The sequence below is a fragment of the Typopeltis vanoorti genome, chromosome 19 (assembly GCF_054136105.1).
Source record: "Typopeltis vanoorti isolate ZY-2024b chromosome 19, IOZ_Tvanoo_1.0, whole genome shotgun sequence".
NCBI lineage: Eukaryota > Metazoa > Arthropoda > Arachnida > Uropygi > Thelyphonidae > Typopeltis > Typopeltis vanoorti.
The window spans coordinates 54727123-54754839 of NC_143567.1; the positions used below are offsets into that span (position 1 = coordinate 54727123).

Sequence of the window (27717 nt, forward strand, 5' to 3'; positions counted from 1 at the left end):
TGTCCTCACAGCATTTTAAGTCTCTACACATGAAATATATCAACATTGTTTCTGCATGCTTGTATATAGCTAGCTTTGACTAATTTCATTGTGGTCTGCCTATCATAATGACCTTCATCTATTTCCGTATTTGAATATTCTTATTTATATTAGAACTTGCGCTTTTGTACCTAAAATCTTTTAGAAAATCATTTAATAAAAACATAGCCAATGGTGAATTGCATGATAGCATTGTCTAGGACTTATAAACCTGAGAAGTCTAAATAAAAAAGCTGATGGAACTAATGTTCAGGCCACTCATGTGGAATGTACAACTTTGTAGTCTGCAGCAACTCAGTGCCTCATTTCCTTGATTGAATTGTTTTCAAGGAAATGAGGCACTGAAATTCATCAATCATTTCAGAACAGAAATCATTGATGAATTTCATCATGCTTATTGATGAAAGCATTCATTCCACTTTAAATTCTCATCCCTTAACTAGGACTTCATTCTCCAAGAAGTCTCAATTGGCTTTCATCAAAATTTCTCTGTCTTCTTTTTTTTTTATCTAAAGCTAACAACAGTTACAAGCAAGTTATCAGCACATCTGAAACTGATTTTGAAAAAAGACAAGTAGTAAACTTGCATCGTGAATAGTAGTTGTGCTTTTTAGTCCTTTGCCAAAGCTGCTGGCCATAACTTTTGTTAACTCTTGCTTCTACCTCTTTTTCACCTCTATATGGTTTCTTGCAGCAAACGTTACTCTCCCAGTTTAATACTCTATGACACTGATAATTTTGGTTAGTATTGTCCTGCTGTCAAAAATGTGTGATGTTCAGTGCTACTTTTGATTTGTTTCCAGAATAAGATCTGAATAATTTTATCTAAACTGGGCATCAAAAAGTCTTCTAGTTCTGATGGCATTTCTGAAATTAAAGATTTATATTCCGTAATTGATTCCTGTTCTCTGTTGCCTTATCATTCTTCTATTCCATAGGTATCTGTCCTGCAAGTAGGAAATTAGTCCATATCAATCCATTCTCAAGAAAGGTGACAAATGCTTACCATTAAAAAAAGTAACTGAATAGCAGTTAACACAACTTATGTTACCTGGAAGCCTCTTAACTAAAAATGGTAGTCAGTATGGATTCTACCACAGTCATTTAACTGCAGATCTTGTTTGTGTCATCCACCTTTAAACAAATGCCATGGAAAGGTGGGGAAAAAATCTAAAGTAGTGGCTCATGATATCACTTAAAGCTTTTGATCGTATTTGGAACAAAGGTCTATTAAGCAAGCTTCAATCTTTTGACTTCCTCATTCCCTCCCATTGTGTGACCTCTGGGTTGCCATCATAATCTCCTGTCACACATTATGCTTGATGTAGATGGATATTTATCCAGTTCTTTCATGTGCAAATCTAATCCATAGTTTGCTGCTGAAGATGATAATACACTGCATATCTCTTTCTGTTTTGACAAAGGGGGTGCTGAAGGGTCAAAGCTGTATAACTGAGAGGAGACCTCCACATAGCCTTTAAAGGAATGCAGAGAACCGACCAGGGCTTCTGACCTAATGTCCAATCCTCACCTTCTCGTGGTGCACCCTGTTGGGTATCTACTTGGATACTGAACAAACAAGGATGGGCTGGCAATTTGGGATTTAGCCGACCAAATTGTATTCTTATTGGTTAAACCAAAATAAAAAATGATGGTACAACATGACAAAATTTCATGCCGGCTGGGGCATCGCCCGGTTAAACAAGGCCCCCGTTGTTTTTGCCAGGGAACCAGGGCGAACAGCGAAAAGTCAGCTACTGGGACAAATCTGAAAACATACCCCAACTTAACATCACCAGAGTTAAAGATCGGTACTATCAACATAAGAAGCCTGAATGGCAAAGAAATGGAGCTAGTTGAGAAATTAGATAAGTACCAGATCGACATAATAGGGGTGACTGAAACAAAAAAGACAAAAACTGGTGATATCTTTCTGAGCAATAAATACAAAATTTTATATTCAGGCAATAACAATCAAGGAAAACAAGGATTAGCCATAGTATTCAACACAAAATACGAGGCTAATATTCTTGAATGGCAGGCAATTTCAAGTAGAGTGATGTGGGCAAATATCATAATGGGAAACTGGACAATGAGACTTATTTGTGCCTATGGTCCCACAGAAGATTCTACTAAGGTAGAAGTGGAGGAATTTTTTTGAGGCTTTAGAAAAAGCAACTGACACAATGAAAAAGGAAAAGTTGGTCCTTGTTGGGGATCTAAATAGCAGAGTAGGAAATGATTGGGAGACATACAAAAATATTTTGGGAAAATTTGGAGAAAAGAGCAAAGCTAATAATAATGGCAAATATCTGTTGGATTTCTGCTCAGGACATGGACTGGTTATTACTAACACCATGTTCCAACATAAAAATATGCGCAAATTCACAAGAGAAGAGGCAAGGAATAAGAAAAGTCTCATTGACTGTTATTGTTGATAGTGATGTTTTCTCAATGGTGAGGACAACAGAGTGTACAAAGGATTTGAAATTGGAAGTGATCACTGTTTAGTCTTGAAGAGGATAAAATTAAATTTCATATTGAAAAGAATAACATGTAAGAAAGTTTTAAAGTGAATAAAAGTTGCGCAGCAACTTTTATTCACTTTAAAACTTTCTTACATGTTATTGTAAGAAATTTAAATGTAAGAAGAGTTTGAGAACAGGAATCAAACCTTGGAGATTCAGTGGCAAACTCTGAAGAAAACATTGATTGATTCTGCCAGAGAGGCATGTGGTGAGCTTGTCTGTAAGGATAAAAAAATCAGAACTCCATGGTGGACACAGGAAGTTAAAGAGGCAGTGAAGGAAAAGAAGAAAGCATATCAAAAGTTCCTGTCAAATAAGTCAGCTTGTGCTCTTAGAGAATACAGAGACAAATGCAAGAATGCTAAACACTGTGTAAAACTAGCTAAACAAAAGTCATGGGAGGACTTTGGCAAGAATATAGAAAATAAATATCAAGAAGGTGGCAAAATATTCTGGAGGTTGTTGAAGAAGCTTAGGAATGGAGGAAAGAGTATTGTAAAAGGAGTTAGAGATGATAAAGGTGACATGAAAATGGGAGAAAAAGATATCCTTGAAGTATGGAGTAATTACTTTGAAAGGCTGCTAAATGAAACAAGCAGTGATGACAGCACAGTGGTAAAAAAACACTGACCAGGCATGCAATCAGGAAACATATCCATACTTGAAGTAGAAAAAGCCACCAAAGGCTTGAAATGTGGAAAGGCAGGAAGTGTAAATGATATTCGACCAGAAATGCTGAAGTATGGTGGTATAAGAGTCTTACAGTGGCTGCACTGCATAGTTCAGAAATCCTGGACAGAGGGACGAATTCCCGATAATTGGAGTAGAGCTCTAACAGTACCCATATATAAAAAGGGAAATAAAACTGAATGTGAGAATTACAGAAGTATTTCCCTACTGAGTGTTCCTGGCAAGATATAAGCAAGTATACTTGAGAAACAGTTGTGAAGAATTGTGGAAGAAAAGTTTGGTGAAGAACAAGCTCAATTCAGGCCAAATAGAGGCTGTCAGGATCAGATCTTCACTTTACGAAAAATAGTCGAGAAAGCATGGGAATATAACAAAGATCTGTATTTAAGTTTTGTTGATTTGGTAAAGGCATATGACAAGGTGCCAAGAGAGAAGCTGTTGAATACGCTACAGTTATATGGTGTCAATGGGACATTATATCAAGCAATACTTAGTCTTTATTTGAGTTGAAAGTCAGTAGTTAGAATTGAAGGAAGTACAGGAAGATGGTTTAATGTTAAATCTGGTGTGAGACGAGGATGTACATTATCCCCTCTGTTATTCATTATCTATATGGATCACATTATGAAGGAAAGTGGTATTAAACATGATATCAAAATTGGAGATGTTAATGTCAGCTCTTTGCTTTATGCAGATGATGTTATACTTGTAAATAAATCCGCTACAAGTCTGCAAGATTCTCTGACTAAATTGAATAACTGTTGTAATAGATATGGTATGAAGGTCAGCAATAAAATGACAAAGACAATGAAAATAGGCAGAATCATTGAAAATGTCAACTGTGTTGTGAATGGAGAACCTGTGAAACAAGAAAAACATGTCAGCTACTTAGGCACGATTTTTACTGAAGATGGTAAATTAAATATAGAAATAGACAAGAGAATCAGCAAAGCTGGTATGGTGGGAAGTCAATTGAATAAATTCATATGGAATAAGAGAGAAATTAGTTGGAACACTAAATTAGCTGTATACAAGACAGTGTTCAAACCAGTTTTAACTTATGGATCTGAGAGCTGGGTCAGAAGTAAAACACTTGACCAAAGACTAGAGACTGCAGATATGAGAGTCCTGAGAAAGATTAGAGACGTGAACAGATGGCATCAATGGCAATATCATATTAAAAACGAGGATATTAGGAAAGAACTTGACATTGTCAGCATCCAGGAATGCGTTAGCAGAGCTAATCTCAGGTGGTATGGTCACTTAAACAGAATGGGCGAAGAAAGATTAGCAAAACAAGTGTTCTCTGCCAGGTTGGCAGGAAAACGACCCAGAAGAAGACCAAGATATAGGTGGATTGATACGGTACAAAGTGCCTTAGACGATAGAAATATACGATCTGATAATGTTGGAGTCTTGACAAGTAACAGACTGATTTGGAGGAAAATTATAGATAGGAACTTAGTAATGATGTAATTTTTTTTCATGTAGTACTATCATATCCTGTACACCCCTTGAGGGTACATGGCAGGAATTTGATGATGATGATGCACTACAGAAATCAACACAACGTTTTGAGTATAAACTTCTACAACTCTAAATTTAGTTCTTAAGTAGGATTCTGATTACATTATCACCATTTGCCCCTTGCATGTTAGCCTAAATGGTTTTTCACAGCCAAGAAACTTTTCTTCCTAGAGATCCAATTAATGATCTGATGGGGAAGTTAATTCTACCTTGTATACCCCATTTTTCTATTAAATTGCATGTGTTCTCAGTTCGGTTTATTTCTTATGAGATGAAAAACTAGTTTCCCAGAGGGAAAAACTCTGCCATCTCCATATGAGACTGGCTAACTGAACTTTCAGTTGAAAAGCTATTCTAAAGGTTCTTTGCATCTAGATAGGATTTGAAGTCAATTCTTTTCAACTAAAGAGCATTATTGTTTTCAGCTCAGCTAACTAAGTTATGGAGGCTTATAGATTGTGATAACTATGTTCATTTCAATGCTAGTAAAACTCATTTCTGTCATAATTCTCACAGGAGGGAAAAAAAAAAATGTATGGTAGCATTCTCATACTGGTTGAAGAGCTCAGTTGATATTGTTACTGGACTCACAGACTTAGTTATCATCATCATTATCAAATTCCTGACATGTACCCTCAAGAGGTGTACAGGATATGATAGTACTACATGAAAAATTTACATCATTACTAACTTCCTATCTACAATTTTCCTCCAAATCAGTCTGTTACTTGTCAAGACTCCAACATTATCAGATCTTATATTTCTATCGTCTAAGGCACTTTGTACCGTATCAATAAACCTATATCTTGGTCTTCCTCTGGGTCATTTTGCTTCCAACCTGGCAGAGAACACTTGTTTTGCTAATCTTTCCTCGCCCATTCTGTTTAAGTGACCATACCATCTAAGATTAGCTCTGCTAACGCATTCCCGGATGCTGACTGTCAAGTTCTCTAATATCCTTGTTTTTAATATTGATATTGCCATTGATTCCATCTGTTCACACCTCCTAATAATTGAGAATATAATTAAGATATATTCTCAATTATATTCTCAATATAATTGAGAATATATCTCAATATATATTGAGATATATTCTCAATATATTGAGAATATATTGAGATATATTCTCAATATATTCTATTGAGAATATATCTCAATAGAATATATTAAGATATATTCTGATAATCTATCAGAATATATCTCAATATATTCAGATAGATTATCAGAATATATTGAGATAATCTTTCTCAAGACTCTCATTCATTTAGTGTTTGACTAACACTAGTCAAACACTAATTCGACTAGTGGTCCAACTAATTTCTCTCTTATTCCATATGAATTTATTCAGTTGACTTCCTACCATACCAGCTTTGTTGATTCTGTTGTCTATTTCCATATATAGTTTACCATCTTCACTAAAAATCATGCCTAAGTAACTGAAATGTTTTACTTGTTCCACAGGTTCTCCGTTCACAACACAGCTGACATTTTCAACGATTCTACCTATTTTTATTGTCTTTGTCATTTTATTGCTGACCTTCATACTGTATCTATTACAACAGTTATTCAATTTAGTAAGGGAATCTTGCAAACTTGTAGTGGATCTATTTAGAAGTATAGCATCATCCGCATAAAGCAAAGAGCTGACATTAACATCTCCAATTCTGATATCATGTTTAATACCACTTTCCTTCATAATGTGATCCATATAGATAATGAATAACAGAGGGGATAATGTACATCCTTGTCTCACACCAGATTTAACATTAAACCATCTTTCTGTACTTCAATTTAAGTATTGCTTGATATAATGCCCCATTGACTCCATATAACTCTGGTGTACTGAATAGCTTCTCTCTTGGTACCTTGTCATATGCCTTTTCCAGATCGTCAAAACTTAAATACAGATCTTTGTTATATTCCCATGATTTCTGAACTATTTGTTGTAAAGTGAAGATCTGATCCTGACAGCCGCTGTTTGGCCTGAATCCAGCTTGTTCTTCACCAAGCTTTTCTTCTACAAATCTTCTCAACCGTTTCCCGAGTATACTTGCATAAATCTTGCCAGGAACACTCAGTAGGGAAATACCTCTGTAATTCTCACATTCAGTTTTATTTCCCTTTTTGTATATGGGTACTATTAGAGCCCTACTCCAATCATCAGGAATTCGTTCCTCTGTCCAGGCCTTCTGAACTGTGCAGTGCAGCCACTGTAAGACTCTTATACCACCATACTTCAGCATTTCTGGTAGAATATCATCTACTCCTCCTGCCTCTCCACATTTCAAGCCTTTAATAGCTTTTCTTCTTCAAGTATGAATATGTATTTCTGACTGCATGCCTGTTGAGTGTTTTTTACTGTTGTGCTGTCACTGCTTGTTTCATTTAGCAATATTTTGTAGTAATTACTCCATACTTCAAGGATATCTTTTTCTCCCATTTTCATGTCACCTTTTTCATCTCTAACTCCTTTTACAGTACTCTCTCCTCCATTTCTAAGCTTCTTCAACAACCTCCAGAATAACTTACCACCTCTTGATATTTATTGTCTATGTTCTTGCCAAAGTCCTCTCATGAGTTTTGTTTAGCTAGTTTTACACAGTGTTTAACTTTCTTACATTCGTCACTATATTCTCTAAGAGCACAAGCTGACTTATTTGACAGGAACTTTTGATATGCTTTCTTCTTTTCCTTGACTGTCTCTTTAATTTCCTGTGTCCACCATGGAGTTGTGATTTTTCTATCCTTACAGACAACCTCACCACATGCCTCTCTGGCTGAATCAATTAGGGTTTTCTTCAAGGCTTGCCACTGAATCTCCAAGGTTTGGTTCCTGTTCCGAAACTCATTTTGTCTTCAATGATCTTTGTGTATTTTAGTCTACAGTTCACATCTGAGAGCTGCTCAACTTTTATTCGCTTTAAAACTTTGTTACATGTTATTCTTTTCAATATGAAATTCAATTTTATCTTGCTCAAGACTAAATAGTGATCACTTCCAATTTCAAATCCTCTGTATACACTCTGGTGTCCTGCATCAGGGAGAAAACATCACTATCAACAATAACTTAGTCAATGAACCTTTTCTTATTCCTTGCCTCTTCTCTCCATATGAAGTTGTGCACATTTTTATGTTGGAACATGGCGTTAGTAATAACCAGTCCATGTCCTGAGCTGAAATCCAACAGGTATTTGCCATTATTATTAGCTTTGCTCTTTTTCTCCAAATTTTCCCAAAATATTTTTGTATGTCTGACAATCATATTCTACTTTGCTATTTAAATCCCCAACAAGGACAAACTTTTCCTTTTTTCATTGTGTCAGTTGCTTTCTCTAAATCATCAAAAAATTCCTTTACTTCTGCCTTAGTGGAACCTTCTGTGATACCATAGGCACAAATAAGTCTCATTGTCCAATTCCCCATTCTGATATTTGCCCGCATAACTGTACTTGAGACTGCTTGCCATTCAAGAAGATTACCCTCATATTTTGTGTTGAATACTATGGCTACTTCTTGTTTTCCTTGATTGTTATTGCCTGAATATAACATTTTGTATTTATTGCTCAGAAAGATCTAACCAGTTGTTTGTCTTTTTTGTTTCAGTCACCCCTATTATGTCGATGTGGTACTTTTCTAATTCCTCATCTAGCTCCATTTCTTTGCTATTCAGGCCTCTTATGTTGACAGTACCGATCTTTAACTCTTGTGATGTTGATTTGAGGTGTGTTTTCAGATTTGTTCCAGTAGCTGACTTTTCGCTGTTCGCCCTGGTTCCCTGGCGAAAACAACGGGGGCCTTGTTTAACTGGGCAATTCCCCAGCAGGTATGAAATTTTGTCATGTTGTACCATTATTTTGTATATTGGTTTAAGGCAAGAAGAATACAATTTGGTCAGCTAAATCCCAATTTGCCAGCCCATCATCGTTAGTTCAGTATCCATGTAGATACCCAACAGGGTGCACCACGAGAAGGTGAGGATTGGACATTAGGTCAGAAGCCCTGCATTCCTTTAAAGGCTATGTGGAGGTCTCTTCTCAGTTATACAGCTTTGACCCTTAAGCTTCCCAGCATTAGTTATTTTAGCTGTAATTCCAAACAGTAATAACTGCATGAAGAAAATTTCCACCCACCCAGCCTTTTGATATCCATGCCACAGTAAAATCAGATATACATGCTGTTGTCTGGAAAGCAGAGGCAGTGTCCACTCACCCAACCAGGTTAGATAAGAGTACCAGAATCCCAGTAGTGGTATCCAGACATGCTACTTCAGCTTCCAGTAAGGGACTGTGGATTCATCACTTCCCTTATCAGATCATTATCACGTTTAAACAGTATCTATTCTTGAGAGACACTTGTGACATGAAATGAAGAATTATCAACATGTTAGCACAAGAATATTTTAATATTTGCCAAATATTTCAGTCTGAAATTAACAGACTATTATCACTGGCTTGATAGGAACAGTTTTTACAAGGAGGAATACAAACAATTAATCATTCAAAAGTAGAACGAGCCACTTGATTGCTAAGCACTAAAGAGAGGTAAATTTCATCAGAGTGATGAATAAATTATAGGTATCAATTAACAATTTCATATAACAATCTTAATTTCTAAATTTAATTAAAGATAACTTTAGACTGTAATTCAGACCTTCTAATGTAAGAATTAGAAGGTCTCAATTGAGAACTTAGTGTGTTATCCGGATTAAAATTTCTCATATTTTTGACAAGGATAGGCAATCATTTCGATTTAAGTTAGGGCCTTGAAGTAAGTCATCAGCACTTTCTTTGAATAGGCATTCGAATTTATAGCGACATCTGTGTAGAAGGTGAGTCCTGGGCCAGAGAATGTTATGGCTTGTCTCTATCCTGTGTTGCACCAATCCAGACTTATCGGATTTGTTGTGAAGAATGTACGATTGATGTCCTTCTATTCTTTTTTCTATAGAGCATCTGGTTGTCCAAAGTCCAGCAGATTGCAGTTACACGAACTATATATACACCAGGAAGTGACATAGTTGAGCGTTTATCTTTTAGAAGAGGGGAAGTGGCTGGATTTTTTATTAATAGGGATATAAGTGGCTGTTAAATCATATTTCTTCAGAATTCTTGAAATTGGCTCTGAAATTCCAGAAATATATAGAATTTTGCAACTCGATGATCTTTGTTGTTCTGGATTGGATTGTAGGAATTGAACAGATGTTGTGTTGTAGCCTTTTCAGAGAAGCCCTTTAATTTCATGTAATGTTTGATAGTGGAAAGTTCTTTCTGTAATTTGTGAGGAGTTGAGTAATTAGTTCTATCTTGTCGAATTAAACATTTTATTATTCCTGCTTTTTGATAAGATGATGAACAGATTGTTTGAAAATGTAACATCCAGTAAAAGTGGGTTTTCTGTAAATTGTTGTCAGAATACCTGAAGATGAGCAGATGAGAAGGATGTCTAAAAAGAATAACTTATCTTTTTTCAATCTCCATGGTAATGATATGATGGTGTAATGAATTGATAATGAAACTACAAGGCAGTGCTGCTATATTCTTTTTACAGTCGAATATCATTTTAACACAATTTTTTTTATCAACATAATGTTATTTTTATACATCTTTTTATTTCATTTTCAATTACCTAAACTAGAATAGTCATTTTAATATATTTCAGTATCTTAATGATTGAATTGGAGTGTACTTTTGCAGTGAATCTTGGATTATTTGTAGGCATTACGTAATAATAATAATCATTAAAAGTAATAATAAATTTGTCAGTACAGATTTAATTTTATGTAAACACTTTATTACAAAGATGATTGTGTCCCTACTAATGCATGTGTGTATATATATATATGTATATATATATTTTGACAATTCATTTTAACTCGGTTGGAATATTATAAAATAAGTTTAATGACTATTACCGAGAGAAAAGATGACAAGATATATTTAACAAGATACTACTAGTTTACTAGTTTCGTTACAAGAACATCATCAGGTATCATACTCAAAGAAGTATATAAAAAACTACAGAGACTTAACATTGTACTAACAGAACAAGTGAAAAACAGTAGCATGTTTGAAAAAATGCAAGTATGAGTTCCATACAAACGAATACTACGCGCTGTCGCGAGTGCGCCAGTACTGAACAGAAGCAACGTGTGCGTCCGAGAGATTGTAACTTAGGCTGTTATTGATATGAGAGGAATCTAGAGAAATTTCTCTTGATTCAACAATCTTTCTTTCCAGTTCATCGTAGGACACATGGATATTAGCAGTTTGAGTCTGGACTCCTGTCAGCATTATACTCCTGTCAGCAAACAAAAGGGTTTGCTGACAGGAGTATAATGTTTATTATTGCTGTCCAATGCTATTAGGGTAGCAGTCATAAGGCAGAATAGAAATATTGAATGCTTGTAAATGTATTTTAGCCCACAAATGGTACAAATGCACTATAGGTTTATTAATAACCTTTTGTGGGTGGAAACCACATAAAAAAAAAAATATATATATATATATATATATATATATATATACACAGAAATTTTTCAAATTACTTCGCATATCATATAACAATGAAATGGATATGCAATAGAGATTTGTTTAAAAAAAAAAATATATATATATATATATATATATATGGGAATAAATTTTTAACTTGGGTATATTGTATATTAGGATAACCAAGCAATTTTATATGCTTGGTTATTTTAGCTCCTAATCCCAAGTATGCAAACAATTAAGTTTGCGCCTGAAACAAAGTTCAAGTCTAAAGTCTCACTGAGGAGACCTCAAAAAAGGTTGAAACCGGTCTGGGTAGTGACCCCACCCATAATGCATTGCAGTATACATCTTCTAGTGAGATGTGCTTTACATTATGGGAAAATACTAAGAATAGTGATCAGAGCTTTACCCACCTTTACAATGAGTTGCACAGGTGTTGTACCATCTTTAGACTTGAACTTTGTTTCAGGCGCAAACTTAATTGTTTGCATACTTGGGATTAGGAGCTAAAATAACCAAGCATATAAAATTGCTTGGTTATCCTAATATACAATATACCCAAGTTAAAAATTTATTCCCATCAATATCTCCTCCAGAGATTTTTATTAAAACTTAATACACCTTGTTGCAACTTATATAGGTAAAGTTGATAAGGCTTTGTATTACTAAAACCTTGGTATTTAGGGTCTAGCTACTCACTGAGGAGACCTCAAAAAAGGTTGAAACCGGTCTGGGTAGTGACCCCACCCATAATGCATTGCAGTATACATCTTCTAGTGAGATGTGCTTTACATTATGGGAAAATACTAAGAATAGTGATCAGAGCTTTACCCACCTTTACAATGAGTTGCACAGGTGTTGTACCATCTTTAGACTTGAACTTTGTTTCAGGCGCAAACTTAATTGTTTGCATACTTGGGATTAGGAGCTAAAATAACCAAGCATATAAAATTGCTTGGTTATCCTAATATATATATATATATATATATATATGTAGAAGGAATATCACACACATAAGCATGATATCAGTTATGACAATTATAAGGCGCAGGCCAGATGAGTTACAACTGTTGTATAGAAAACAAAGTGTGAGTATGAAAAGAAACTGGCTCTACAGCTAAAGACCACCTAAAAGAATTCTATTATTAATTATATGAAGAGCCAAAGGCTTTCATTAATTAGTAATTACTAAGTATGTAGTAATTTATTAGGACACCTTCTTGGCAATTCTCATGGAAGGGATGTAAGTTCTGTTCGCTACAAACTTGGTATTAACTAGGTCTACCTACTCACTGATGAGACCACAATAAAGGTTGAAACCAGTCTAGGTAGTGACCTTCTATCATAATGTAGAACAGTAATACAGCTCCCAGGAGCTATGTTCACATTATGGGTAAATACCAAGAATAGTGATCGGAGCTTGCTCCACCCTTACTATGAGTTGCCTCAGTTTGCACTACCAAATGGGTCAGGTGTTGCACTACCCAGGTATTTGCTTACGCTTGGAATCGCCAAACTTTATATAGGTTCTATATTCGGCATGAAACTCTCTGAGTTTCTTATTCGACTAAGAAACAATATGGGATGTAATATCCCTTAACTTAAATAAATGAATTCTATTATATTGCAAGTAAAAAAGAATGAATGAGATGGTTTGACTAATGAGTGCCCTGCCCATTTTGCTGAAAGCTATCAATGTACAAGGAAGAGATACTAGAGTTGTTGCACAAACTGAACAAGAATTTAGCAATAGTGGGGTTGATGGTATATCAGCATGGATGCTAAAAGAGTGTTCAGCTGTATTGGCTATTATTCCTCTCACTAGGCTATATAATTTGAGTCTCAGAACAGAGAAAATTTTACTGGAGTTTAAAGAATGTATGTTAATCCCATTGCGCAACGGTGCTGCAAAAGGTGATTTATCTAAATATCGACCTATCAGTATATCTGGAGTGGTGGTGAATATTTTGGAAAAGTTGGTTAGGGTTCTCATGCAGAAATAAGTTGACAGTGAAACTATACTTTGCAATAAATAGCATGAGGTTTACTAAAGGAAGGTCATGTTTGATCACCTTGCTCACATTCTATAATAACATTACTGCCGAGTTAGACAAGGGGAAGGGATACACCATGATACTTTTGGATTTTGCTAAGGCTTTTGACAGAATAGCATGGAAGACTGCATAAATTGAAGAATACGGTATTGAATTATAAAATATTAGCATGGATAAGAGGATGGATGACTGACAAACATCAAAAAGTGATATGTTGGGGGATGTGAGTCTGCAAGGTTTAAAGGTAACCAGTGATATGTACCTCAAGGATCAATCCTTGTTATTCAATCTATACATTAATGACATTGGGAGACATACAGCTATTTTCTGATGATGCAATGCTAGACAGGGTAATTAGGAATGTGATTGATATGCAATACTTGCAGACTGATTTGAATAGGCTGTAATTGTGGGCATGTGAAAATAACTGTCAGTTCAATATTAGCAAGTGTGAAGTTTGGTGTGGTAATAGATTTAGTGTCATAGTATATTGGTTGGATTACGCTAGAAGAAACTGATCAGGCTATGGATCTTGGGAGTTTTAGTAAATAGGAAGTTGAAGCTCAAGGGCCATATAGCAAAGATTGCAAATACAATTCAAAGGATAATTGAAATGCTGAAATGAACCTTGACATGTAAAGAAGTCTTTTGCCTCTTTACAAGATCTTGATGAGACCTCACTTGGACTATTGTGTACAAGTCTGATATTCATGGTGGAGAGAGTGCAAAGGAGTGTGCTGTAAATAATATCAGGATTGTAGAATACAGATTATGAATTTGTGGATTGTAGACACTAAGAAATGTGAGAAGGAGCAGTGATATGATTGAGATTTACAAACTTCTGAAAGGATCATACAAGAATATCAGTAGATAGAATTTTTCATTTGATGTAGGGTGGGAAAAGGATGAGGGAGCATCAAAAAGAGACTGACAGCTCTGTTTTTCTCTCTTAGTGGTGGGTGTTTGAAATTGATTGCCTTTAGATGTCTTGAGTGCAGGAAGTGTTGAATAAGTTCAAGAACAAGTATGACAGCTGGTGTGGGTAATATGTCACCTCCCATGATGAGTCCTTTACTTCCTTGGAGTTTCTCTTAATAATAATATAAAAAATAAAGCAAGAACTTGACGTATAGGAATCTCAAGACATGATAATTAATAAATAACATAAAATGGATTTAATTGACATATATTTTTATTAGTATAAAATTTTTCCCTTAGTATCAACAGTATCTTCAGTATGACTTTAACATTAAACAAGAACAGAAACCGATATATTCAACAATGACATGCAAACTGCACATATTTGGTGTAAGGCACACTCATGGTCTAATTAGACACCATGATTTAACAAATTGTTAAATGTGTTGACTTGTACTCCCTGCATTTTTGAATGACTTTTTTTTCATTTCTATTTATTTTACAAATTCTTGATAGTTTCTTATAAATTTTTAATGATTTCCTTTATTAAAGAAACTTATATGAATTTTCTCAGTGTTTGAAAAAAAAAAAAAATCAGTGTTATTGTATTTCAAAAACATGATTGGATTTCTTATTACAGCCAAAATTAATGACACTGTTACATTTGGTGAAGAAGAGGAAGATGATAACATCATTGAATTTGACGAAGTCAGTGGAGAAGAAGATATCGATAATGTAAGCATTGGGAGTTTTTATTACAATTTTTATGTCCTGAAATACATTGTAAATCATTGAAACAATGTATTGAAATACAAGGTATAGAGTAAAAGTATTTTCCTGCTTGTTTCAAAGTTATTAATTATTTATGTTACTTCAGCTAAACTGGTTAGATTTATTAATTTAAAAATTATTCTCATGGAAAATAAAAATTTTGGTATTAGAAATAAATATCAGTAGAAAATTGATATTTCTGTATAGACATATTGCAGAATTTTTTCAGTGTTCAAATTTTATAATTTTTATAATATTGGATTGGAGTTTAAAAGGTATAATTTGTATTGTTCTATGAATATCATAATGCACTGCAATATTCAAGATTCCATACTATGCATCATCATCAAATTCATACTTTTCATGGATTTAAGCCTACAATGGCTTATTCTGACCTCAGAACTCATCGTTGAATCTCTTTAGAGGTCATCCTGGTTTTCTTTTCCCTAATGGTTTGTAATTTAATACTTCTTTTGGTAATCTTTCCATTTTCATTCAAAAAAATGAATATGGCCTCATGAAAACACACCAAAAAATGATCTCTCTACATGAAATCCCTTATTTAAAATAAATAAATAATAATGGAATTGAGCACCTTAAAAATAATGAAATGCCTCCAGACTCACTAATAGATGAAATGAATGTCTGTATTCATACAGGAATCCAGAACTGTGAAAATACAGTGTCTCTCGTATAGCGCTCAATTTGAAGACTTCTTGAATATCTTTCCTGTTAGCTATGCAGCTGGACAGACAGTGTCCGACAAAAGCAAAACCTCAACTGGAAGCCAGACAGATCGAAACAGATATCTTCCTACGGTGGCATTGTTGTAAATTCTGCCAACAATCTTTCCTTCCTAAGCATTGGAAGTATCACCTACATAACCACCTGAACATTCATTATTATTGACTTAACAACTTGTTCACCATTAGTCTTCCTATAGGAAGACTAATGGTGAACAAATAAATGGAACAAGTAAGTGTAAAAAACAAATCAATAGGAACAAGTAAATGTAAAAAATGGTTCCTACCCTATCAATGAAGCAGTAAGTCATGTTATGGTGTATATAATACTAGCTGCCATAACTGCTGTACCCAAAACTCAAGTTGATCTGCCTCTCCTCAAACTGTAGCAGAATTCAGAATTTACAGCAGCCAAGAAAGTCTCCCCACTCTTCCACAGCTATCCCGACCACACAATTTAATTACTTTCAAATATACTTGCACCTGAGCATGATACATCTGCCATCAGAGCATTCAGGACTTGTGGATCCAATTCACATCTCTCAGTTTAATCAATACCAGAGTTCTGGACAAAATCCAGAGAATGAAGGACAGATATACTGCACACCCGTTTTCAATTATGGAATGGATGCACAGTTGCTTTTGCTCAAAACTAGATTTCTTTTCACTTCTTTTCATTCAATTCTTTTCACTTTGAGTAGTCTGGAAGTTCAAGAAAGAATTGATGCTTTGTTTCAGTGTCGACCATCTTTAGGACCAGACAACATCCATTATGTGAGATTGGTCTGTCACCATCTTCCATGGATTCAACAGAATTTTTTGTGGGAAGGAATTTCCAGATTGTTACACCCCCTTTAAAGGGGTCAAATATCTCACAGCAGTAAGCAAAAATGGTAGGAACATACGTAGTTTGTATCCTGATTTATATTAAAGGAGGTTTACTTCTGTCATTCTGAAAATTGGCATTGAGCTGTGAATGTAGAATCAGTAAAGACAGTCATTAACATTTAACAGTTTAACTACTATATATATATATATATATATATATATATACACACACACACAAATTACTAGTTTGTTTTGTTTAATATATATATAATCAGATATTTAGTACAGTATACAAGTTCTTGCTTAATGCATTCCTTTTTGCAATGCTTCTTTTAAGCTTAATCTACAATATTTTATCTAATTTAGTTTACTTCTAATACTACTCACTAGTAGGGGCATTAAAGTTTTATTTACACAAAGTCAAAGTTACTTATACATTGAACATATGTGAACAGACAGGGGGAAAAAATCACTGGGGAAGGCAGGGAAAAATCATAGGTTCTCCTCATGTGAGTACAACTCAGGAGGAAGCAAGAATTGATTATTGAATGGTTCATTCCCCATTTTTCTTCTTCTGTTACTGCACATCACTTGGGTTCTCTCAGTGTATGGCAAGTATTGTTACTTCCTGTGCTGACTTTCTTTCTATACAGGGATGATTACTTTCTTCTGTCTTTTTCTTATATTGCATAGCGCTCTGTACTATCCTGTCCTACCCAGTTACATAATGCTTTGTACTGTCCTCTTCATCTTTTTCTTTTGTTTTTATTTTTATCTCTCTCTCCTTATAGAGCGCACTGCTTTACCACATTGTTAAAAAAAATAAAATAAAATAAAAAAGTCTTGGTTGAATTCAGTCATAGGTATGTTGTAACCCTAACACAGATTCCTTGCAAAAGCAATTATTATCTTTCCAAAACTAGTAAGGATTCAAAAATTCCAACAAACTGTCTACTGCTTTTACAAGATCATTGATTAAATATTAACTCATCTTTTACGATTTCTGTAGTGCAAAAATTTTTTTTTTTTTTTTTCAAAACAGATTTTGGCTTCCAAAAACATCACTCAATTTCAAATAATTTAAGACTGAAAACATTCATTAGATGCTCTCCTAAAACACATGAGCAGCTAGTATATTGATGTTCTTTGATATGCAGAAAGTATAAGGTTGGTATACTAAAATTCTACACAACTTTAGTCTTGGAGAGATTCTTCCTCTTTTTATCAAGAACTTTTTAATTGAATTGTCCAAATCAATGCGGAAACCACTCTCTTCATACATTTTCAACTTCCAGCAGCAAGTAATGCCCCTTTTTGTGGATGAATTTACAAGTCACTCTTGCAATATGAGAGTCACAGGAGGACAGTTTGCATTTAGTCATTGACCACTGTTCATTTAGTTGTTGGTTACTGGGTTTAAATTTTCAGAGCAGAAAGCAGTTTTTTGTGCACTTCTTCTGCAAACAGCCTTCAGATCTGAGAACTAGCTTAAAACATTAATCCCATTTTCAGGAGAGGGAGATTCTTGGGACTTGTATTTTATGGTGATAAAAACTAAGATTCTTACTTCATATCTCACTTGTGAGATTAGTTTCCTCTTGAGCTATAGAATGATGTACTTTGCTCTGTATCAAATACTTGCTTGATCAGGGTTCATCTGTTGGTCTATGCTTCTGCTTGAGATAGTATGCTTTTGGTGCTTTGGCCTTATCCACCATCAGACATTTAGGAACTGTTTGGAAGGCTCCGGCTTAAGTTCTGTTCTAGTCTTTACGAAGTGAATAAACCATCTTTATGGTTTCAGTGGCAGCATTTGCTCTTTTGCAATCTGCAATTAATATAAGTTCCTGCTAGGTCATACCTTCATTGAGAATTTTTGTATAGCCAGTGTCAGACTGCTCCATATTCTTTTGGATTACATATAAAACGAATTATTAAAAGCTCTGTGCACCACTGTGGCATCTCATTTTCTCTTTGGGCAAGTTAGGTAAACATTTCACCTCGGTCTTACTGGTAGCTTTTTTCATATACAGCAGAATATTCTGGTTTTGTTTTTCTACCTGCCTATATAGGCTGTTCAAAATCAGAAGATTCTGTGGGATTTTCTGTTATCTTTCCAAAGACATAATTTTTGAATGGCCTGTAGCAACTATATGCTGCATGCTATAGAGCTTGCTTCATATTATATAAAGATGAAATGCACCAAAGATGCTTTATTTACATTGATTCATTAAGTGCTCTACAGGCACAAAGTGTGGTGTACCATCTGTTTCATCTGGATGTTTCCCTGTGTGTGTTGGGTCTTAAGCCACATTAGGGTCAAGTGAAACAAGATATGATACCTAGGTCAGTTTGTTCTTTAAGATCATCTACCTGTCCATTACACTCATTATGAGTAGATCATAGGACAAATTCTAACATACCAGAGGCAGATATCATGAAACTAAGAGGGTAATGATAACTTAATTTCAAGCTTAATCTGGTGTCGTGACGTTCTATTTTCATGTTATGTTCTAAATCCGCCATCTTGGTTCAAGTCACTTTTATCAATATAACAACTAATTGCAAATTGATCACCGATCCAAAAGTAGGGAAATTTATAATTATACTGCGCCACCCTATTTTTAGATTAGTCTATATAAAACAGTAGGATCAATTCTTAATTAAGTTAGCAGTCTTCTCATTTAGGCCGAATCATTTACTGTTCTACTTGGGGTTCCCGCAAGATTCGAATATTTATGAACGGTGCAATAAAATGGAATTCAAGCAAACACAATAATTAGATTAACAAAATAAAACATTTAATATATGATATATATAACAAATACAAGAATTCTGCTTTAAAATGAAACAATACAATCAACTTAATACATCTTGCTAAGTCACTCATGCCAATTCAATGTTCTAAACTTTCACATACAATTCACAGCTTCAAAATCACAAGCTTTCTTAACTCAAGTTAGTAAAACGAAACTTCTTATTTAAACAGTCTCCAAATATCTATCAGCTGTATTTAATGTTTAAAATTCACAGGAAGCACTAATCAAGGTAGACAATATTCCAAGCAATCTTATTTCGGACCTTGAACTTCGAAGATACGCTATAGTTAATGTTAGAATAAACAAACAAGTATGACTACTCTTACCAGATACAATCTTCAATACATCAATTAATTGTGAGCACACTTATGAATTAACTTATTTACGTTAGCGGAACACATTAATAAAGATTCTCCAACGATTTAACTGAACTACTGTTAATCGCGCTTCACTACTCAAAAAAAAAACACATCAATAAGGCACTGATATCTTTCCTTGTTTACTTTTCTCAAACCAGTTAATTCAATATAATTCTTCTCAGGGCAACATAGAATTAAGACGTAATCCTAGACTAACTGGAACTAATCAGAATTTTGCATTGAATGTCCAGTTCTTTATTTATCCGGTTACGGCATTAATCTTCCTTTACAACACAGCTGACTTCACTTGCAGCTAAGTATATGATTCACTATGTTTTGGCTCACTTCTAAACACTATTCTCATGAATTTCTGCCCTAGAGAACTTATAATTTTCTTCCACTTCCTTTGCTTGTATCCTACCCTCCTTTCCGCTCCGCAAAAACTTCCTCTCTTCTCTCTAATTAAAAATCTTCTATTTCTTTTCCTCCCCTTTCAGTCCGAAGGTCACGCTGTATTCGACTCGTGCTTGTTTATTTCATGCGTCTCCATGACAACGCATGAACGTAAACATTTCGCTAATGTAACACAACGCTCTACTCTTACATAAGTGATTACATAACGTTAAATTTTTACAAATAAGAATAAACAGAATATTTGAGCTACTTAATCAGCGCTCTTTCATTACGTATACAATTATTTATAATACACTTTTCGTTACTTTACATATATATTTAGTTATCATAAATTTCTACACATATTATTATTTAATAAATTAATAGTAGGTTAAGTTTAGAATAAATATTTAAATAGTAATCCTTAATTAAGGAACAATAAATAATCTTTATACAAATTATGATTAATACATAATATGCAATGTTAAATGTGAATAAAAAAAAAATAAATTACACAACATAGTTTCATTCACAATTTAACACTGGTAAAGGAAGTCTGGTTTACACAGGGAATATAAAGATATTCTTGCTCAGCTCACATTGGTCATAGTTGTCTTACACACGTCTACTTATTGAGGAGTGATGATATGCCTGTGTGTTAGTACTGTGATTCTGCTTTGACCATTTTTTTTTCCCCCTCTCGAGAGATGTGATGAGCAGACTTTTGATGATTGTATCTTTCAGTAAAGGTAGGTTTTCAATAAACACTGACTGAAAAAAAGTACCAGCATTTTCTTTTTCCATGCTGAATTGAATTCATGGATGAAGGCTTAATATAAATGTTTACTGATAATTGACTCCTGTGTTCCAACACCTAAGGATTTTTCAACAGACCACAGTGTTCCAATCCCTTATATTTCTGGTATTTCTGAACCTATTGGTAGAATTTCGAAGTATAACCTTATTCCCACATATTTTCCTATCAGCAAATTTCTCATCAGTTACTATCTACAAAAGGCAAACTGTCACCTCTATTGTTATCTGGTGTTAGCCAGATTCCTTATGAATGTAATTTGAGATACCTTGGACTGACAGGCCATTCTGTTGAAAAAATAATTAATGAACATCAATATTACACTGAATAAGTGAAACCTCAGAAGTTTGGTCTGGCACAACATAGTATTGACACACTAAACAGTATTCAGTGGGGTGAAGCTTGTGTTCTCCATAGAAGCAGTTTTAATATGAATGCCTATTCAAAGAAAGTTCTGAAGCCCTTTTACATCAACCTAACCTGAATTGGAATGATTGTCTCTCTCTCTCTCCCCCCCAAAAGTTTAGGATATTCTCATTTTATGCAAACATCAAAAATAGTTTTAATTTTATTTATTAATATATTAATTTCTAGCTTGTGCACAACCAGTTTTAATTGGTAAACTGATTGTTGTAAGTACCTTGTATTCCTGTTCTTTGATTTGTTTGTTTCTACACACCTATAGTATACTGTTATTTTCAGTATGAAATATCTGTATTTTTATTAAAATTATTACTGTGGTTATCATGTAATTTGTTCATAGTTATGCAGATCAGATGCTTTATTTACTTCATTTATGCACATACAAGGTGTTTCAAGTTAAAAGTTACTCCTATTCAGAGCCGTCTGTATTGAGAACCGGTAGACAAAATACTCTAACCAGATCATGAGGAAGAGTTTTGGCAATAAAAAAAAAAAAAAAAAAAAACGGTTAAAAAATGACTGATAGTGGAAACAGCACTGTGAGTGAGAATACATATTGAATTTGGCATACCACATGTCAGCTGTAAAGCAGTATAAATGAAGGGATGGGACTGAGTCTACAGTTATTTGACTTGCACATGATGGGTTTCTTTGCCTGAACTTGCCTTGCTTGAAATGTTTCTATAGGAAAAGAAATCTGTACTCAGCACTTTGCGAGTACAGATGTCTGAAGATATTGCGAAAAGGCCCATTGATACCAAATGCAGTGCAAAGCATGCTTCATTGATTTGAAAAGACAGACAGTTTGACAATCCAACAAGGAAGAGGATGTAAGTCAGAAATTATCAAATTCTGAAGATGTTGTAACTGCAGTTTTTGAGCAGTCAAATAAGGATGTTGTAGGTTCATGTAGTGCATTGCCATAGCAAGACAATTAGATTTATCATGCACAACAGTATGGGGAACCTTGCATAAAGCATTGCATTGCTACCTGTATAAACTCAGTCACAGCCAAGAGTTGCAAACAGGAGATGTCATTGTCTGAGAAATGTTTGTGTGACATGCATGGAGGTGGACAAGGATTGGCCTCAGAACATCCTATGGAGTGACAAAGTGCATTTTCATGTTTGTGGAAACAGTAAACACTCAAAACTGCTGCATCTGGGCCACAGAGAATCCCTGTGCAGCTCAACAAGTTCCCTTATGTTCGCTAAAGTCACAGTGTGGATAGGATTTATGGCAAAGTTTGTTATTGGCTGTTTTTCTTCAAAGAAATCCATCAAACCCAGACCTTTGACGTGCATGGTAATGGCTGTGCATTATAAGGTCATGTTCAGCAGTTTTTTATTCTGCAACAAAGAGGGTGCCTGGACACAACAGTGTTCAGAACGTAGGATGTGAAGTTCAATAATCACTGTCATTTCACAGAGGATAGAGTAATTAGTCTCTCATTTTGTATGAAATGGCTACCGTGTTCACCATATACCCAAAGCATGGTGTATAGGGGGCAGTCTTCACTGGCAGATTTGAAAGACAAAATTGCACATCACCTGCATAACTGATCTTTCGACAGATCAGTTGCATTCTGCTGTATGCATTTTGTATCGCATTATTTTATGAAATAAGTGAAAGAAGCATCATCAAATAACTTCTTTGTCATTGACTCGAATCATTTCACAATCACATACCATCCAGTTCACATTAATGTAATTTTCTCCTGCTCAGTGCCATATTTCTATTTTGACATCAGATTTAATTTTCTCCCTTACATGTTTTCTTGATTGCTTTTCATTGCTAAGTAACTTGGCTTTATAGAAACCAAGTATCTGCTAAAAAAAATCTAGTAGATACTATAAAGTCCATATTTGGAACAGTAATGACTAGTCAATATTTGTTATATGGACTAGTCATTACTAACACCACATCTTAGTATAAAAATGTATGTATTCATATAGAGAGAACACACACTTTTTTTTTTCCAGATTATTTTTGTGGATAGTGTATTCAGATTAGTTCTAAATACAAGCAAGCATAGGAGATTGGAAATAGGAAGTGATACCTGTTCTTGAGTAGGATAAAAAATGAGTATCCATTGGGAAGAAAAAAATTTGAACTAAATTTTTTAAATCAGTTTGAATAACTCCTACATGTGAATTGGAGACTGATATGTAAATATTATCAGTGAAAAAATGAGTTATGTTCATTCACCTGAGATTTGAGCTTCTCTTCTGATCCAGCATGAATAGTGCAGTAAAGTTGTTGGGATGGTTACAAAGTTCCTTCTGGAACCATAGTTATTCAGTTTTAAGTGGATTTTGTTTATTTCACAAATTTGTGCCATAGCATTGATTGCATATATTGCTTTTATATTAATCTTGGCTACAAAAGACTGGTAAGCTATAAGCACATTTAGTATTGAGCAGAGGGTAACAATTAAATAATTGAGCTACTTCATGCTCCAATAAACTACACAGTTGCTCCACAGTAGTGATGAAAATTTAGTGCCTAAAAATTCATGTTATAGTGTGTTGGTGGGAGAGAAGAGATATTATCCACTCAGCCAACTTGGAATGGCAATTTCAGCCCCCCCCCCCCCTCCACCAAATAGTCAGTTAGCACTTTGAAAGCTTCTACAGTTTTTAAAAATCAAATATTAACAGGCATGTTGTTTTTAAGAAAATCATTTGAATATACCTTGTGCCAGACCCCCCACACACACACATCTACTAAATTAAGCATAATTTTTATTAATTCTTGCAAACTATATGTCAACTTTAACATTTTCTGTAGCATGTAAAGAGTGATGGAACAATTGTGCCAAAAGATGACTTAAACAGAAATTTCCAAGTACTTCACTATTTGCATGGAGTTAATGTCAAAATACATGTATCAACTCCTCAGATGATTTTTATTTCATTATTGTTATCAGAATAAAACTAAGATGTTAGCTCATTTATTTCTAAATAGTGCAAAGATTCAAATTATTTAAGTTTTTGTTCCTTTTTATTTCAGATATGATGGCCTTGACATTGAAGACTTGGATTCTGTTTTTTTTTTGTATTTGTTTTTAGCAAAGTGATGTTTAGTTAATCATTGCTTAAAAATTTTGTTTAAATGTATTTAGGTCGATTTTTTTGTTTTTTTGCTTCATGATTAATATATTCTGTGTCATTTCTTCCTTGTAATATTTGTTACCAGAATAAAAATTAGAATTTTATATTAAAAAAAGTAGATTACATTACATGTCTATACCTGAAAATGTAAATATGAAACTGGTTTAAAATTTTAAGCTAAATATAACTTGTGTACTTGAAATGTATTTCTTGTAGATTAACTCTGAAAGTGGGCAAATAATAAATATGTGGTCATTTGTTAGGTTAACAAATGTGTGTATACATTTCCTTAAATTACTCTTTTATGATTTGGTTATAAAATATACATATCACAAGATTAGAACTGGTGCACGTTTATTTTTGTTGACAAAATTTTTGGGCATAGTCACAGGTATAACTTATATGAAGAGTACAATTCTGCAATAATGAAGAGTTCAAGTCAGTACAGTATTTTTTATTTATTTTTAACTAGCATCTCTTAAATGAGTGGGTTTGAAATCACATGACATGCATAATATACTAATGCCCATCTACCCTGCACTGTGGAGTAGCAAAAGGAAACTGGCAAAAATGTTTTTTTTAGGATGTTCATGCAAACTCTGTTTAGACGAGAAAGCAGAAAACAAACACACATTTTCTTATTCCAACAGTGAGTTCTTGTTTATTTTAGTTTTTTTTTTTCCCTCCATTCAAAAATGTACTGTATTATATCTTTTCTAGATTCTGTTTTATTTATGTAAAGTAACTATTATTCACAGAGACAACTTACATGAAGAGTACAATTCTGCAATAATTTAAAATTATTGACCACCATCACCCTGCTTATTGGAGGCCTGAACTGGCTTGAAAAAATTCTGTGTTTGATCTCTGCAGCAGGGTTTTTAGACCAGCTAAAAAAATGAATCAATACTGAATAGTATAAAAATTGTAAAATTAGGATAGTAATCCCTAACCCATGCACAATACTAATGTACTATAGGTTTACAACATTTCCTGAGTGGGCAGGAGTCACATAAGAGAAGTCTGAACCATTCCCCTCCATCTCTAAGAAATCAGTCCAATGGAAAATTTGAGAAACAATACACACACACTCCTTGAGCAATGCAGGTGTGAACTGCATGAATTCACTTATACAGATTTTTTTAGATATATTGGAAAATTTTTTGGAGATTTGCGACAATTTGAAAAAACTCGCAGATGAAACTCGTAGGCTAGAAATATCGAAAAAATTAAAGATTTAAGTATGTCATGAATTCATAAAATATATGTAGGTATATATTTACTAGTCTAAGTTTACTAGGTATATACTAGTCTCTATGGGAAGAAATTAAAGATATAATTAAAACAGAAGCGAAGAAAAATATTCCAACAGTTTGTAAGAAGTCCAAATGGCTGTCAGAAGATACCATCAAAACTGCTCAGGAAAGGAGAAAAATGAAGGCCACAGAAAATTTGCAAGAAGTACGGCATTTGAATGCAGTTTCAATGACAAGCCAGAAGAGACAAGAAAAAATACTTTATGCCAACAAATAGAAGACAAAAACAAGAAAGGAAAAACGAGATCTTTTCAAAAAAAGATCAGAGAACTAATAGGGAAGTTTAGTGCCAAGGTGATAATTTTGAAAAGTAAACACAAAAAGGATATCTCACAGAAGCTGCAGACATTCACGAAAGATGGAAGGAGTATACAGAAAGGACTCCAAAATTATTGAGAAATTTGAAGAGCATGATTATACACAGGAGCCAGTACCACTGGAGAGGGAAGTGAAGTGGGCACTGCAACAACAGCTATCCATTAAGAAGGCACCAGGAGGAGATGAAATACCCATTGAGCTGCTCAAAGCCCTCTGAGAAGAGGCAGTTAAAATTTTATCAGCTCTATGTCAGCAAATTTGGATCACAACTATATGGCCTAGGGAATGGAAAAAATCAATTTATATACCTTTATTGAAGAAAGGTGATGCAAGAGAGTGCAAAAATTACAGAACTATAGCTCTGATTTCTCATGCAAGTAAATAAGTCTTAAGATCATTCAGAAAAGTCTGGAACCATTCATGAAGAGAGAGATGCCAGATGAACAGTCAGAATTTCGAAAAGGCAGAGGAACAAGAGATCAAATTGCCAATGTGAGATGGATAATAGGAAGAGCACAGGAATATCAAAAGAATGTATACCTTTGTTTCCTTGACTATAGCAAAGCTTTTGACTCTGTAGATCATGAGAAACTGTGGAATGTGTTAAGAACAATGGGCGTCCCAGAGCATTTCATTATCCTTCTGAGGAATCTTTATTATGAACAAGAAGCTACTGTCTGAACAGATCTTGGAAAAACTGAGTATTTCACAATAGGCAAAGGGATGTGACAAGGATGTATTTATCTCTGTACCTGTTTAACTTGTACAGCGAATACATTTTATGAATGGCAGGGCTGGAAGAATCTTCAGTTGGAATTAAAATTGGTGGAAAAAATAATTTGAGGTATGCAGATGATACTGCCTTGCTAGCAGAATGCAAAGAAGATTTAGAGGAACTTATTATGAAAGTTAAAGAAGAAAGTGCTAAATATGGTCTTAAACTTAACCTCAAAAAGACAAAAGTTATGGCAACATGTGAACTTAATGATTTTGAAGTAGATGGGGAGAAAATGGAAGCAGTTAACAATTTTGTGTTCCTAGGATCCCGAATTGATAAAGATGGTTATTTTACCGAAGAAGATTATTACTCGAAAAGAAAGCAATGACAAATTTAAGCAAGATCTTTAAAGATATTAACCTCACAACAAAAATCAGAATTGTGAAAGCAATGGTATTCCCTATAGTACTGCATGGATGCCAAAGTTGGACCTGAGAAAGAGTGAAAAAAGGAAGATAGATGCATTTGAATTATGAGTTTGGAGATGCTTACTAAGAATACCATGGACTGCAAAGCAAACCAATAAATCAGTGATAGACAGAATAAAGCCAGATTGCTCCCTCGAAGCCATGATCATAAAACAAAAATTGTCATACTTCAGACACATTATGTGAACAAATGACAGTCTGGAGAAGAAGATGACGCTTGCTAAAGTTGACGGAAGCAGGAGAAGAGCAAGACCAAGAATTAGATGGGTGGATGGAGTTAAAGAAGCAACTGGAGTGCGCTTGGAAATTCTGAAAGACATGGTCAGGGACAGATCTGAATGGAGAATGTATGTTCATAGGCTCACCA

The 27717-nt window shown here is 34.3% G+C and overlaps 1 protein-coding gene across 1 annotated transcript in view; it reads left to right on the top strand.

The window, feature by feature from the left end:
* The window catches only part of eIF1A (eukaryotic translation initiation factor 1A), an 87143-nt gene extending 62361 nt beyond the window's left edge, over positions 1–24782 (top strand). The window contains exons 5-6 of the mRNA XM_090408898.1: positions 14888–14982; positions 24410–24782. Of these exons, the coding sequence (XP_090265024.1) occupies positions 14888–14982; positions 24410–24415 (101 nt within the window). The 3' untranslated portion in view covers positions 24416–24782. The remainder of the gene's footprint in view (positions 1–14887; positions 14983–24409) is intronic.
* Positions 24783–27717: the final 2935 nt, after the last annotated feature.